The following is a 15515-nucleotide window of genomic DNA, read 5'->3' as shown; positions in this document are numbered from 1 at the left end:
ACTTGAGTAGTGTGTTCTGATTCGGTCCTACTGGAAGAAAAGTATTCTGAAAGAAAAGTATTGCTTTCTGTCAAGACCTCTGTGCGTCTAGATCAAGCCACAACTTCTAAAGTTGCTGGCTTTGGGACAGCAAGATTTGTAAACCCACACCGTGAGAGCACACACCGACAGATACCTCTAGAAGGCTGCGGGCAGGCTAGATGGATCTACGTTTGGGGAAAGACGTTTGTAAAGCGATCGCATGATTTCCCCGCTCTGTTTGTGAAATCCTCTCCTCTCCCCCTCCCCCAAAAGCATCATACTGGACTGATAGACACACACATTCATCTGGGTACTTAAATGAAATCCAAACTCCTTTCCAGGGTGTCTGTTGCTAGGATGCCCGTTATTGAAAAAGTTTCTACAGGCAGCGCAACCGCCCGGCCGCCACGTGGGCCGTGGATAAACCGCTCCGAAATTCCTCGCCTCTAGGACCTGGCGGGAGCGGCGCGCCGACCCCTCCACCAGCGGAGCGGCCACAGCCAATCAGGAGGCGCCTCTCGTAGCCGCGCGCCAATCACCGCCTCCCTTTCTCCAGACCCCTCGGGTTATTTAAAGGTGCGCCGCCAGCCAGGCTGTGGACCAGTTGAGTGAGCGACGCGGGTGGCAACCATGGTGACCTACGTCGAGCTCTACACCGGCGCCAAGATGCCCCTCGTGGGCCTGGGCACCTGGAAGGTAGGTTCCCCGAGCGGTGCTGCCTCCACTCATCCTTTCGGGGCTCCTCTGGGTGGGGCTCGGCCCGGAGTGACCCCGAGCGGCCCGCGCGGGGCCTGTCTGCGGCCCGGGCTCCCGGATGGCGGGGCCTCGTGGGTCCCGGCGGTCGGCGGGGCGGGGCGGGGCCGCGATCCGGGCGCCCGAGGACGAACTGCCCCGCCGAGCCCGGCGCTGCGGGCGGCTCCGGGGCGTGGGTTGGGCGGGGAGCAGCCCGGGGGCGGCTGCCCCGCGCGATGCCCCTGGGAGCGGGGTGTCCCCGGGCTCCCCGGGGGACCTCGGGGGCCGGCGGGGAGGGTGTGCGGGGTGCGGAGTGGAGGTCCAGCCCCGCTCCTCTCGGGCGCCGGCTCTCCCGGGCGGGCGCGCTCCCAGGACGCGCTGTCAGCCCTCAGGTGGCAGATAATTACCTGAGCTGACTCGGGGTCTGCGGAGCCAGCGGAAGGCCCGGCGGGGCGAGCTCCGTGGGGACGCCGGGCCCGCACCGTGACGGGAGGGAGTGGGGGGGGCGCCCGTGGATCCGGCCGCAGGGGAGGGGAGGGGAGGGGGGAGGAGCGGAGGGGAGGGGGCGCCCGTGGATCCGGCCGCAGGGGAGGGGAGGGGAGGGGGGGAGGAGCGGAGGGGAGGGGGCGCCCGTGGATCCGGCCGCAGGGGAGAGAGGGGAGGGGAGGGGGGGCGGAGGGGAGGGGGCGCCCGCGGATCCGGCCGCAGGGGAGCGGAGGGGAGGGGGCGCCCGTGGATCCAGCCGCAGGGGAGCGGAGGGGAGGGGGCGCCCGCGGATCCGGCCGCAGGGGAGCGGAGGGGAGGGGGCGCCCGCGGATCCGGCCGCAGGGGAGCGGAGGGGAGGGGGCGCCCGCGGATCCGGCCGCAGGGGAGCGGAGGGGAGGGGGCGCCCGTGGATCCAGCCGCAGGGGAGAGGAGGTAGCGTGGCGTAGCGTGGGGGGAGAGGAAATGGTGGCTGCCCGCTCAGACGCCGGCCAGCCAGCCCGAACCCGGCGTCTGTAAACCACGTGCGACGCAGCGCGCAGCCCCGGGACGGCCGGCGTCGCAGCTCTGAGCCGAGCTGAGGGGAACCCGGTGGTTTCTGCTCGGCTCAGACCTGCAGCTGAAATCGACTAAGGCGAACAAGGAAAGAGGATGTTATACAGTTGCCTCTCAGGAAAAGTGCTTCTTGGCCCAAATGATCAGAGCACATCATCTGTGTTTCAGGCCCCGTGGTGACTCTGAGGATGCGGGATATCACGTTAAATTATATCTGTTGGCATGATGTGCAAGATGCTTATCCTGGCGATAGCAAATATAGCTGTGCCTGGATGCAGCACACAGTAATCCCTGACCTTCTAATCCTTTCATTCTGTTTCATTGAAAAAAAAAGAAAAGAAAAAATGGGGTCAAAATCTTAGAAGGGTCCTGACTTCCTTTAGAAGTCAGACTGGGCAGGAAGCTGGAAGTAGAGCTGTTGCTCAAGTGGCAGAGCACCAACCGTAAGGAAGAAAGCTAACAGTGCCCAGGTTCTGAGTTCAAGACCCACCTCCCAATTTTATTTTATTTTATTTTTGTGGGTGATGCGGTTTGAACGCAGCCTAGGCGCTGCCCCTCAGCTCTTCAGCTTAAGGCTAGCACTCTACCACTTGAACCAGAGCATCACTTCCAGTTTTCTGATGGTTAATTGGAGATAAGAGTCTCATGGACTTTCCTGCAGGGGCTGGCTTTAAACCTTGATCCTCAGATCTCAGCCTCCTGAGTAGCTAGATTACAGGCATGAGCCACCAGTGCCCAACCCCCAAAAAATTTTTAGAAGGTAATTTCATGATCAAGCCTTTGAACATAATTGCTCAAGAGGAAACAAGGAGACAACACTTAAAAGAGAGATTAGGTCACTTGTTTGATTTTTTTTGAGCATGCAACAGCTCCCAAAGAATGGTGTCTTTGTTTAAGATCACATAAAATCTGTACAGTTAGCTCATTAATTCTGGCTAGGAGGAATACTAGGAGGAGACTGAAGGTCTTCACTGTCACTTCCACAGTGCCTGGCAGATATGAGTATACAACTGTTAAATGCTGGATTACTATAAAGGAATAAAACGAAACAACTTTAGAGATCATCTGTGGACACGTGTTTCTGGGGATGAAGTGAGATCAGTAAAAAATTGCGTGGAAGATGGGAAGTGAGTAGAAGTGAGACTGACGGTGCAGATGTGGACTGGAGTATATATACTTCTCATGCTTTTTTCTCTTTTCGGCTGGTGGCACTGGGTTTGAACTCATGGCCTCCCACTTGCTAGGTAGGCGTTGTAACACTTGAGCCACACCTCCAGCTGTTCTTTATTGTTTTCAGAAGTAAGCCTTAGACCTTCATCATTCTATCTCTGCTTCCTATGTGATCTGCATGGACAACCTAGCAGCATGTCTGTTGATATGGAATCTGGTCAACTTTGTGCCCAGGCTGCCCCTCAGCCCCCAGGCTTCCTGATCTGCACCTTCTGGGTAGCTGTAATTACCGGTATGGGCCTCCACATTAAAATATTTCAATGGCTTGATACTTTCCCCTGCATGGGCGTGTGTATTCCCTCACAGAGAGTCAACAAAAGGTGCGGTCACTTGCTTGTTAGTGTGACGACAGCAGGAGACTGCAGGTGGGTGCAGATCCTCGCTCTCAAGAATCTGTCTCTGTCTCAAGTGGTTCTAGGCAGACTGGCAGGGGGCTCTGGTAGTGTTCCATTGAAGGTCTCCTCAGAGGTGAGAATTTCAGGCAAGTGGGAGGCACTCATTCCAGAACCAGAGTGACTAGATACGGTTTCTTCCAGGCCGGCTGGCCTTCCCCACTGGAAAGTAACTAAGTACTAGGCGGCCTTTAAGACAGAGCTGACCTCTGGTGCAAGCCAGTGTCCCATCATGGATATTGTTTTAGGCCTAATGGAAAAGCCACTGTGTGTGACTCACACAGAGGCTAAGAGCATAGTGTGTTCCCCATTCTTGCCCCCACTGCTGCTCCCCTTCTCACGTAGGAGCCTTTTAAGACCTTTTATCCCTAATTGCCCCCCCCATTTTAATATCACAGGTATTAGCCTACAGCTGTTTATTAATATCCTGTGGCCTTTTAGAAGGCCAAAATTTATGCTGTAAGCGCCTTTTATCTTTTCCAAGTCAAAATTTTGCCTTTGGCTAGAACAGGAGAGGTAGAGCCCTCCCTTCAAGAATGGAAGAGGTAGAAGAAATGTGCCAAGAAAGACCTCCTGCCCCTTTCCCCAAGTGGAACAAGCTTGGAGTGGCAGCCTTAGATGCTGGCATGGGGAGAGGAATTACAAAGGATCTTGGTTTATTGGTCAGCTACATGGTTTGTCTCTGTTCTTCTTTTCTCTTTCCAGATCAAAGATACCCAAGTAAGTTCTACCTGTTAAGAACCAATCCTCCTGGGCTGGGAAGGTGGCTCAGTGGTAGAGCGCTTGCCTTGCATGCCTGAGGCCCTGGGTTCAATTCCTCAGTACCACATAAGCAAAAAGAAAAAAGCCAGAAGTGGCGCTGTGGCTCAAGTGGTAGAGTGCTAGCTTTGAGCTGAAGAGCTGCGGGACAGCGCCCAGGCCCAGAGTTCAGGCCCCACGACCAGACCCCCCCCCCCCCAAAAAAAAAAAAGAACCAATACTCCTCTTGCCCATCTCAGCTAAGTAGACAAACACAGCCCCATCTCATAAATCAGGACAGATTTGTCATAGTAAGACACAATCACCTGGGATTGCTGTTGCCGTTAAGCTGTGAAAACCAAGTTAGGTTACATCAGACAATCCTAACTATTCAAGAGACTGAGATCTGAGGATTGTTGAGCCAGACTGGTACAGACAAGTTCATGAGACTCTTACCTCCAATTAACCATTAAAAAGCCAGAAATAGAGGTGTGGCTGAAGTGGTAGACCACCAGAGTTTTGAGCAAAAATGCCAAACGAGAGCTCAAGGCCTTGAGTTCAAACCCCAGTCCCAACACACACACATACAGAGAGAGAGAGAGTCCCCATCATATGGATCGTGCAGGAAATGTAATAAAGGCCTGCGTTTTCCCTAATGCGTGTTCTGTCAGGGTCGTGGGAGCGTGGCATATGCCAGCTGTTTACCCTGCGCTGCCAGATTGTGCTGTGTAACAGTCAGGAAGCAGCTGCTTCTCCATGACCTCACATGACCTTTTCTATCCTTGTCTTTCTACAGAAGCCTGTCACGGACTTTGTCCTTCTGGTTTCTTAAATATTGCCTGATAACCTTGATTCATCTGAACTCTGGTTCTGAGGAAAAGGAAAACCAAGTTTATCTTCAAAAACAAGGCGGAGGGCAGGCTGTGGGGGTTCAGTAACACTCCCCCGCCCCACGACAGGCTGCCTTCATGTTTCAGGATTCAGGGTTCTTGTGAAGTCACAAGATTCGGGCTCTTGAAGTCTGTTTTATCTAGCAGCTACAGGCCCGCATTCTCCCAAATAAAGGATTCCAACAAAATGAGGAGACAGTATTTTTCAGGTCAACCTTAGACCCAAAGATAGGTCTCAATGCCTGGCTTGGGGTGTGTTCCTGCCCCTGCTTGAGTTGGTAAAGCAGGTGTTTGGCTAGGCCAGGCCTGGACAATGGATCTCTTGCTCTGCCTAGGACTAGGGTCTGCTAGTACTAGACAGACCCACCATGGGTAAGCAAAGTACGTCTCAGAAAAGTCGCCCTGTACCTGGAGAAAGGTCAGCTCAGGTGGAGCAGATGGTTCTCCACCCAGTCCACTGTTTTCTTCTTGCTCTCACTGCCCACATCAGCCGTGGCCATGTCTAGGATGCCCCTAGAGAGAGGATTCTTCTCTTGGGATACACCAAGACTCTTCCCTATGCTGTTCTCTCAGCCATTAAGCATGAGGAGGCTGCTGGGTGCTCAGATTCTCCCAGGGAGAGGGGAGGTTGCCTGATGGTCCGGCAGCCTCGTGGTGACCCATTCCTGAGGGGCACATGACTGTCCACGCAGGTCTCTTCCCTTGGCTGCTGAAGGGCACTAGTCACAGACCTACAAGGGGCCCATGTTGTTCCCCCAGGCTGTTCACAAAAGCTGCTGTCAGGACAGATGTGGGCAGCTGCTGGGAGCCCTGGGGAGTTTTCCTGTTCGGTTGTTTCTACCCCAGCTCTTCAGAGGAATGTGCTCTGTTCACACCACAGCTCATTGCATGCATTTTTCTTGTTCAGCCTTCTGATCTGAGCAGGAGTGGTGAGTTGGAGCAGGTATCTGTGCAGTCTCTGGGGGTGCTGGTGAGATGAGGGACCGATTGGGCCCTTTCTCCTCCTTACCAACCAGGCCTCCCACACCTGTGCCCGTTTCTCAGTTGGTGATTTCCTATGGTTTCTCCCTTCCCTCTGCTTTCCACTCGTTTGTGTCTGAAGGGCTCTCTCCCCATCCCCACCATCTAAAGTAGGTTCTCATTCAATCAGAATTCACTCAGGGGCTTCCAAATCAGGGTCAGAAATGGACACTGTGAAAGCTCACCAATCACAATATCAGAATCCATACATTAAAAAGGAAAGCAAAGGGCGGGCATTCTGCCCTGAATGGAATATGAACCCAGTGGGAATTGAGTTATAGGTATATCTGCTTTTAAACTATTTTGAATTCTTTAAAGGAAATAGTTCCCATTATTACAAGGTCTGGCTAGACAGCCCAGCCTGGCCTAGATCTCCTCCATGATCTCCCTGCCTCCACCTCTGGAGTGCTGGGGTTAATAGCATGTGCCAGGCTTCTTTTATTTATTTAGTATTTTGTATTTTTTTGTAATAGTAATTCTTATTCACTGTGGCAAAACTTACTAGCAACAAAATAGCTTAATTATAAATGCCCAGCTTAGTGTTTCTTTGCCAAATGATATCACCAATATAACTGCCACTTGGTAAATATATGGAATATTGTGTTCTGGAAAATTCCCACCTTCTCTTTTCCATTGCCAGGCTTCTTTTAAAAACACAACTTTGCCACATGATCTGTGCTGCTGGTACATGGCTTTCAGATTCTCCTAAGTAATGTGTCTTTTCACCAATGCGACTTTATAACTATGCCAGGCCACAGGCTCCTCGGCTGTATTTCCCCCTTGGCTATGCGCAGGCTCTGGCCTCTTACTTAACATCATGGTTTCTATTCCTTCTATTCGCAGTCATCTCCAGGTCAAGTGACCGAAGCTGTGAAGACAGCAATTGACCTTGGCTACCGCCATATCGATTGTGCCTACGTGTACCAGAACGAGAAGGAGGTGGGGGTTGCACTCCAGGAGAAGCTCAAGCAGAAGGTGGTGAAGCGCCAGGAGCTCTTCATCGTCAGCAAGGTGAGGTACTGCTCTGCGGGGAGGCTGGGCACATGCCCACCCGCTCACCCCTCCCCCCCGCCCACTCCCCTATTAGGCTTACTCAGTGCTAGCTCAGCTTAGGGCCAGGGCCCCACTCTTACAGGAGTGCAGTTATCACTGGACATAGGACTCCTGCAGGTCCAGTTACACCAGCCAGCAGGGAGCCCCGTCGCTTGTCTACCTGAGTCTCCTTTGGATAGTCATCTTTGTGGAACTGTGGGTTAGAGCCTGGTGCCGATGAGGCTGAGCCTGCTGATTGGCTTTCCCTTCCAAGGTAGTTATTTCAGAGGCAGAACTGGCCCCCATCTGCAGATTGGACCTCCACTGCTGGCCATTGGTTTTGAACCGAATCCTCTTGGTGCACAAAGGGCCCTTGGTGGGCAGATTTGGGATCTCCTAAGAGAACAGCCTGATGGGAAAATAGCCCCAAAACTCTGGTTTAGTGCCCAGGGCTGGCTGGCTGGCTTGTCCATCCTGTGACCCCTTCTGTGGCGTTCTTGTAAGCTTTCCTTGACCCGAACGTCCTGTCTTCCCTGGGAAAGCCGAAGCCAGTGTGAACTGGAAACTCGCTCCACCACTCATAGCATCATCAGGAGATGGCTGGGCTTGGGGAGAGGAGAGTGAGTGCTCTGTCCAGGAGCTGTCCTGCTCCAAGCCAGGCAGTGGTTACAGCAGTGGTAAGATGTGCTCTTGCTGGCTACAGCTGTGGTGCACCTTCCATAACAAGAACATGGTGAAGGGAGCCTGCCAGAAGACACTCAGTGATCTGAAGCTGGACTACCTGGACCTCTATCTCATTCACTGGCCCACCGGCTTCAAGGTAAGGGTCACAACGTCAGACCACATCCCTGAGAATGCAGGGCCGGCCTTGACCTCCCCTGCGAGGATGTGAGTCGTGAGAGACGTCGCCTGCCCCTCTGGCCGGGAGTGTAGCCCACAGACCAGTGCAGTGGCGACACCCAGCCTGCGTTAGCACCACTCAGCCCCCACCCAGGACATCTGATTCTCAGCCACAGGTGACCAAGGTGCGCGTGTCAGAAATGGGAGAGCCGTGCACTTCTTACTTGGAGGTTTAAATCATTTAGCACTGACAATGATTACGGCTGCCCTGCACAGGCCATGAAATGCACCCACCTCCCACCCCACCTCACGCATGCATGCACAGACAACCCTCTACACGCATATGCTTGTACAGGCATTATACGCATTCCCTGTTACGTTTCTAAACACAACGACTCCAGGTCATTGTGTGTTTTAGCTTACTAGTCCCTGGCTCTGTTGTCTGCAAGGTCAGCCAGGCTAAGAGAATGTGGGTTTTCTTTCTCCTATAGCTCTGTTTCAGGCCATTCAGGTCTACTGGGGCCTAAAGGATGTGATTTTTGCCCTTTGCTTTTTCTGAAAAGCTGGTGAGAGTCATTATTTGGGCATTATTACAAGTCAGTGAACCAGCCAGAACTTAGGCCCCATGAGTCCAACCTTGAGTCTTCCACCTTTCTACAAACTCTGGCTGCTAATTATAATTGTCCTAGTGATCAACAGATGTCCACATCTCCATCTGACTGGAGCAACACCCAGGGCCATCGGGCCCATCTGCCTGCTTCCTTGTTGCCGGCCAGGCGTGCCCTTTCCCTTCCACTGTCTTAGCCATCGTTGCAAGATAAGAATGGTTTTTTTAGACAGAGCTCCCCAGCAGGTTGGTGAAGGGCTGTTACTGTCTTGTGTGTTTTCTATTATAACAATAGCATGGGGATGACTATTTCCCACTGGATGCATCAGGCAACGTGATTCCCAGCGACACAGATTTTGTGGACACCTGGACGGTAAGATGGTCCTCTCTTGGACCTTACCCTTCATGGCTGGGAATGGTGAAGTGTGGGTGATCAGCTCTGCTGCCTTTTCCACTGTGCATTCCGTGGAAGCCAGCCTTGGCTTTCATCTTCACGCCTTGTGGATTCTGAAAGATGTAACACACCGGCACTGGAGAGGGCAGGCAAGGCCCGTGAAACTGTTAAACTTTCAGATACAACAGATGCTTCTGGATTCGCCTCAGCACCAAACAGACTCTCTTTTCTCCATAGGCTATGGAGCAGCTGGTGGATGAGGGGCTAGTGAAAGCAATTGGTATCTCCAACTTCAACCATCTCCAGATTGAGAGGCTCTTAAACAAACCTGGCTTGAAACATAAGCCAGCAGTTAACCAGGTAAACCTCCCCTCTAAGGGATTGGTGTTGATGGCACAAACAGTTGTACTGTTTCATCTTCGCTCCTTCCTCCAATTCATCCAGGGATTGTCTTGGAGGCAGCTCCTGGGTGTACCAGTGTCCTGAGTTCTACTTTCCCCTGATGGGCATGTTTGGGAGCTTGTGTGTCTAGGAGAGAGGGTTTGAGCTAGCCCAGAATGCAGGAGCAGTATACAACCACCAAGATCCCAAGATCCTCAGTCCTGTGACAGTTGATGAGTGTCTCAGGCCAGAAAAAGCCTTTAGGGTCTCTGGCCAGGAAACACTGGTAATGAGATTATTGTTTTTAATGTCAAGGACACCAGCTGGGAAATGTAGAAAGTTGTTAAGGCTTATCTGGGAAACAGACAGCTCTGCGGAGGTGGAAGAGACCCAGCAGAGAAAGCTCTGCCTGTGTCGTCAACCTGTGCCCATAGTGTCCTTGACAGCCCTCCTCTTTGCATTTGCAGATCGAGTGCCACCCATACCTGACTCAGGAGAAGTTGGTCCAGTACTGCCAGTCCAAAGGCATTGTGGTGACTGCCTACAGTCCACTGGGCTCTCCTGACAGACCCTGGTGAGCTGAGCATTTTATGGTGTCTGGTTCTCTTTCACTAGGAGAAAATAAGAAACAAGAACTAGGGGATGGGAAGGTGGCTCAGCGGTAGAGCGCTTGCCTTGCATGCATGAGGCCCTGGGTTTGATTCCTCAGCACCATATAAGCAAAAAGAAAAAAGCCGGAAGTGGCGCTGTGGCTCAAGTGGTAGAGCGCTAGCCTTGAGCTGAAGAGCTGAGGGACAGCGCCCAGGCCCAGAGTTCAGGCCCCACGACTGGACTAAAAAAAAAAGAAACAAGAACTAAAAAGAAAACTTAAACTCACGGAAAATCCTTCAGGGCAGGTCTGCGGACATCCTCCAGGGCCTCTTGTATTTCCTGGGAGGTTGAAATTTTTAGCAGGAAAAAGAGAAGTCTTTTCCAAGAAGGATTGTCTGGTGGATCTTTTGAGATCTTGACCCAGCTTCAGACAGGGAGACTGGGCAGTTACCTGAGGTTCATGGGAGAGGAAGGGGCCATCACTGGTTGCCTTCTATAGTAGTAAGTTAGCTACTGACCTGAACCATCTTTGTACTCCAGGGCCAAGCCTGAGGACCCTTCCCTTCTGGAGGACCCCAACATCAAGGCCATCGCTGCCAAGTACAACAAAACTACAGCCCAGGTACAGCCATTTCCAGGCACTGGTGACTCCCTGCACTCTTGGTGCTCCCCACCAGCCAGGAGCAATAGCCATCAAATCCTTGCTGGAAGTGTGCCTTGGGCACAGAATGGGACTTAGAGTCTTGGCCGCCTGTATAGACCTCCTGGAGATCAACATAGTGCCGACTCGTTCATTTACATAGAAACCCATCTGCACAAATGCCAGCGCTTTCATTATCACCTGGGCAGTGAATGGCTCAGAGGGGCCTGGTGATGACCTGGGGACACTGACACACAGCAGGACTCTGGCATCTGATCTGGGCTGAATGTGGCCCCCTCCCCCTCAGTGGGTGACACGGGCATCTGGTCTCCTAGTGTGCCCATCTCTAGTGGGTCACGTGTGTGTGATTGAAGGGGATGATAATGTGGGCATGTGTACACACTCAGCACCTCTCTGCATCCACAGGTGCTGATCCGGTTCCCCATACAGAGGAATATGGTGGTGATCCCCAAGTCTGTGACCCCCGCACGCATCGCTGAGAACTTCAAGGTCAGATTTCATCCCATCAGCCTGCCTCTCCCCCATGGAGTAGGGGCAGGAGAGTCTCTCTGTAAGGCCCTCTTCCTGACATGTATAGTCTTACTTGCAGGATACCCCAGCCCTGGCCCTCCTGCACCCATCCTCCCTCAAGACCTGTGTGCCAAGCTCAAAAAGCTACAGTTAGCAAAGCACTGACCCCAGATTCCCTCTTGCTGGAGTCCCCATGCTGGAAACAAAGCCTCATGCCTCAGTGGCCCCATGAGTTACCCAAGCACACACCTCTGTGGAGGGTCTAAAGGACCCCAGGAGTTTGCCGTGATGAGCAAGATGCCTGGGTTGGCACTGGAGCTGCATTCGTCCTGCTCTATGACCGAGGGAAAGAAGTCATTGAGACCAAGTAAAGCAATAACCTGTTATACAGATTGCTGAAATTAAAGTAGAAAACGCACAGAACACTTGACCTAGTGCTGGCATAGTAAGCACTCAGGTAACGTTACCGAGCTGATGCTAAGTCCATGGGCTGCAGAGTCCCGGCCAGCCACTCGCTGACCACCTCGCTGTGCAGAGCCTGTGCAGTCATGGCAGAGTGTGGGCTGGTATCTGGGTTCCAGGATTGTGGGCGTTCCTAGGGCCTTAGGGCATAACTCAGATGAGCCAGTGTCTCCTCCCTCCCACCACCGCTTGTTCCAGCTGAGTGAATGGCTGCTCCGGGATGGCCCTGATGACCTAAGAGCCCCTCTCTCTGAGTAGAGCAGCTGTGCTAAATGCATTCTGTGTTCACGGAGGGCTGATTCGGAGTTTAGCACAGCCGTAAGGGTGGAGCTCTTCACCAGCCAGCCCTAGAGTCCCCCGAGCAATCTAGGCTCAGGGCAGCCCTGGCTCACAGCCTGCATTTTGCCTGGATTCCACTAGCTAGGCAATGCTGTGTGAGGGGAAGGGAGTTGATCATGAAGGAGAACACATAACGGTCTCATATCTGTAGTTGTTGAAACTATTTCAAGTTAGAGTATCAAAACAGTGGGAAAGGCATGTCCTACCACACACGTGTCTTCCATTTCATATTCCTTTTTCTTTGTTTTGGTGTTTTGTTCTTTTCAATCCTGGGATTTCAACTCAGGGTCTCCTGCATACTAAGCAAGCACTCTTATCACTCCAGCCATACCTCTGGCTCTTTTGTTTGTCTCTTATTTTTAAGATAGGGTCTCTCTATCTTTGCCCAAGCTGATCTTGAACTGAGATCCTGCTTCCTCTGCCTCCAAAGTAGCTGCGATTACAGATACAAGCCACGATTTCCTGGCTTCATCATTCACTGTCTTAAGTTATTAATCTAAAATACTAACAACCTTATTATTTCATTTTTTGTATTTTATTTTGCATTTATATTTATATTGTGACCCAGGTGACCCCGTTGGGTCCTGTGGGTCACCCCGAGTTTTGCTGCCAGCTGACTGGCCTGCCCACTCATGCGTGCTGCCTGCGTCCTGAGTTCTCTCCTCCCAGTTGACCTTCCCCGCTCTTGTCAAAACCTACGTATCTTCTTAGATCATCTCAAGTACTATCTCCTCTCTGGGCTTGTCCTTCAATGCCCCAGTTATGCAGTCCATTGTTGATGTCCCTGGGTTCCCCCAGGGCTTTGTGTCACAGTGCGTCACTGAATGGATTATTCTATGGATTCCTGCTGTTGAAGTACTTCCATTCCCTGCTCCATGATAAATGGAGACCAAGACACCTCTGAACCCACCATTTCAGTTCTTCCCTGGTGCTTATTAAACCTGAACTACGCAATTGTGTGAGCAGAAGTGAAAGTGATGAAAAGGATCTTTTTGCTGGAAGGGAAGAGACTGTTATAAAATGTGTTCTCTGAGAAGCGTCTCACACACACACACACACACACACACACACACACAGAGTAACCATCATCAAAGTTCATTTTACGCTCCACCCTACTCAGGACATCAGGAGCCCTGTCATCCGATCCTGTGCGGTACTCTCTGATCTTTATTGTAGAGCTTATTGTACTTTTGTTTGTTCAAGGTCTTTGACTTTGAGCTGAGCAAAGAGGACATGGCTACTTTAATGAGCTACAACAGGAACTGGAGGGTCTGTGCCTTGGTGAGGTGAGTGGGGCCCATGGGAGGACCAAGTCCCAGATCACCTCTGCGGCCTCAGCGGCCGGGACTCGTAGCCAGCCCTTCACACTTCCGCACGATCCCTTGCTTCTCTTGTCTATGAAGCAGGAAGGCACAACCTGTCTGTCCTGGCTGACCTGCCTGAAGCCGAGGGACCATTGCCCACTCACACACCAGAAGATCGGCTCCAGGAGCTCCTCTCTTGCTCAGGGGCCCAGATGTGGGCATCTAATCTTCATATCTCAGTGGCTGTTCTGAATGAGGGTCATCCCCATGGCTCTATGCCTTCCTGAAAGAATTTGCGTGCTGACCGTTTGTCCTAATAACCAATAGTGGGGAGACCCTGGGGGGCTCAGGACATCTTACCAGAAGGCTGCAAAGCCCCATGATCCTAAGAATGTCAGTCACAAATGGCCACACCTTCCTGAGTCCTTTACCTTCCCTCAGAGGTGGGCGGGTTTGGATCCTGCAGGAAATCACTAGCAGTGTGGCTGGTTGGTTTTATTTAGTTTTCCTGCCAGTTCAGTGACAAAGTGTAAAACTCACTCTCTGCTTTAAGAAGCAACTTGTCACTTAGCAATGCAGACAAGGCCTTTGCCCTGTCACCGCCCTCATCCCCCGCGTGCTCAGTCTCTGGTCTCCTCTTCCCCCCAGCAGTCAGTGGGGGGGAGGAGGTGCCCACTTCTTCCATTCTCCCTGCAGCTCAAACTTCACAGTGTGCTGGCCGCAGCCTCCGCCCATCTCATGGGGGGTGGGGCAGTAGAGTGAGTCCATGGCCAATGACATCTGTTCCGTTTTTAGAACCTGTTAGCTGTCTGTCAGGTCACTTGGCCTTCCCTGGCCCTTCCCACTGCTCCTGGGCTGCCTTGGAGCTCTGGGACTGACAATTTTGGATGGGTCCTTCACCTCTAGATGCCTTCCTTCCCGACCCCAGAGCTATTCTAGAGACAGCTGCCTGGTTGTCCTATGCACCCTGGGTGTTACTTGGCTCAGGAGGGAAGTGGCTGGTTCTAATACTCTGAAGTCTCCTGGAAAGCTTTGCAGAACTGCGCATGCTCACACAGGCTGCTCGCTGGTGACTGGGGCGTATTCCTCGGGTGGGCAAACAGAGGCAGGCCAGGGGCAGCTTATGAGTGGTTTTGAATGGCTCTCTTCACCCTGGGCCTGCGCACCCTGGCTGGCCAGTCTTTCCAGTCCTCTTTGTGCCAAATGGACTGTGCGCCTTGGCCACATGCCTGTGTTCTCGCCGTGCTTCCCGCAGCAGCCCTGGGGCACAGCGCTGGGCCTCCTCATTCCCACTGACGCCTGAGGCATCTCTGCTCTGTCCCAGGAGCACCTGCTATTCCACTTAACAATTCAGTTTCCTATAGCCTTTAATACCCCTGTTGTGTTATTATCTCTTAGCTCCTCTTTTTACCATCTGGCTTAGGATTGTAGATGATACTTTTTTGTTGCTGTTCTTAGAAGGAAGCAGGAGGGAGTCCTTCCATCCTGCATGCCCCAGACAGTGCTGGTCACCAGGGAGGGCTGTGTCCATCACACACCAGAGAGGGCTGCTTGATGCCAGACCGTGGCAGAAGAGACTGGAGGCTGAGCCACTGTCCCCAGCTGCAGACTCGCCGTCTGAAGACTGAGAACTGGCTGCCTGCCTCCCAGGCTTTGATGTCTGCCCATGATGAGACCATTGCCCATTTCTCTGTGTGGTAATTTGTAAAAGTCAAAAGCTCCTTGAAAACCCAGTGTGTTCTCTTTTCTTCCAACAGCTGTGCTGGTCACAAGGATTACCCCTTCCATGCCCAGTTCTGAAGCCCTAGATGCCGGCTCTTCCCAGGTGACTTCAGCCTATGCTTCCGGCCTCCTTCCTGTGTGTCCTTGCCAATGCAGTATGGCCTGCACCCCTTGGACATGAGCAGCAGCCTGCAGACTAGACACCGAGGAGTAGTTAGCTTGATGTAGGATCTGAAGAGCAATATCCCTATGCTAAGTGTCTCTTGCAGTCTTTGATTTTTTTCTTGCCCCGCTGGGGAAAGAACGTTTGTACTTTCTTCTGACCAAAGAGAAAGTGTACAGTCATCATAGTGCTACTAACACTTGGCTTCCACTGCGTGGACTGTAATCCTTTCAGCCACGCTTCTCTTTGCCTCAAATAAAAAGTGCTTTTGTGAGTTGGAGGCTGTTCATTTTGTCATTCTTTATTATTTTTTTAAACAGTCTTGGCTTCAGTCTCTAGGTCCCACAGAGCAAGACAGTGAAATGCAACAGGAATGAGGACTTGACTTCTTCCTTCTGGTTGGGAACCCTCACCCGGTGCTTTATCACCTAGCTCTAGGGCCAGGCAG

The 15515-nt window shown here is 52.3% G+C and overlaps 1 protein-coding gene across 1 annotated transcript; it reads left to right on the top strand.

Annotated features, from left to right (window-relative positions):
- Positions 1 to 611: 611 nt before the first annotated feature.
- LOC122099550 (aldo-keto reductase family 1 member B1) lies at positions 612 to 15082 on the top strand. Its single transcript, XM_042670106.1, has 10 exons — positions 612 to 717; positions 6905 to 7072; positions 7797 to 7913; positions 8836 to 8913; positions 9172 to 9294; positions 9783 to 9889; positions 10447 to 10528; positions 10973 to 11056; positions 13082 to 13164; positions 14940 to 15082. The coding sequence occupies exons 1-10, from the start codon at positions 652 to 654 to the stop codon at positions 14980 to 14982; spliced, it is 951 nt and encodes a 316-aa protein (XP_042526040.1). The 5' UTR covers positions 612 to 651; the 3' UTR covers positions 14983 to 15082.
- The last annotated feature ends 433 nt before the right edge of the window (positions 15083 to 15515 follow it).

This window comes from Dipodomys spectabilis, unplaced genomic scaffold (assembly GCF_019054845.1).
Source record: "Dipodomys spectabilis isolate Male_0828 unplaced genomic scaffold, ASM1905484v1 ptg000519l, whole genome shotgun sequence".
Lineage (NCBI taxonomy): Eukaryota > Metazoa > Chordata > Mammalia > Rodentia > Heteromyidae > Dipodomys > Dipodomys spectabilis.
The sequence above is the reverse complement of the archived record's forward strand: the minus strand, read 5'-3'. Positions and strand labels throughout refer to the sequence as shown.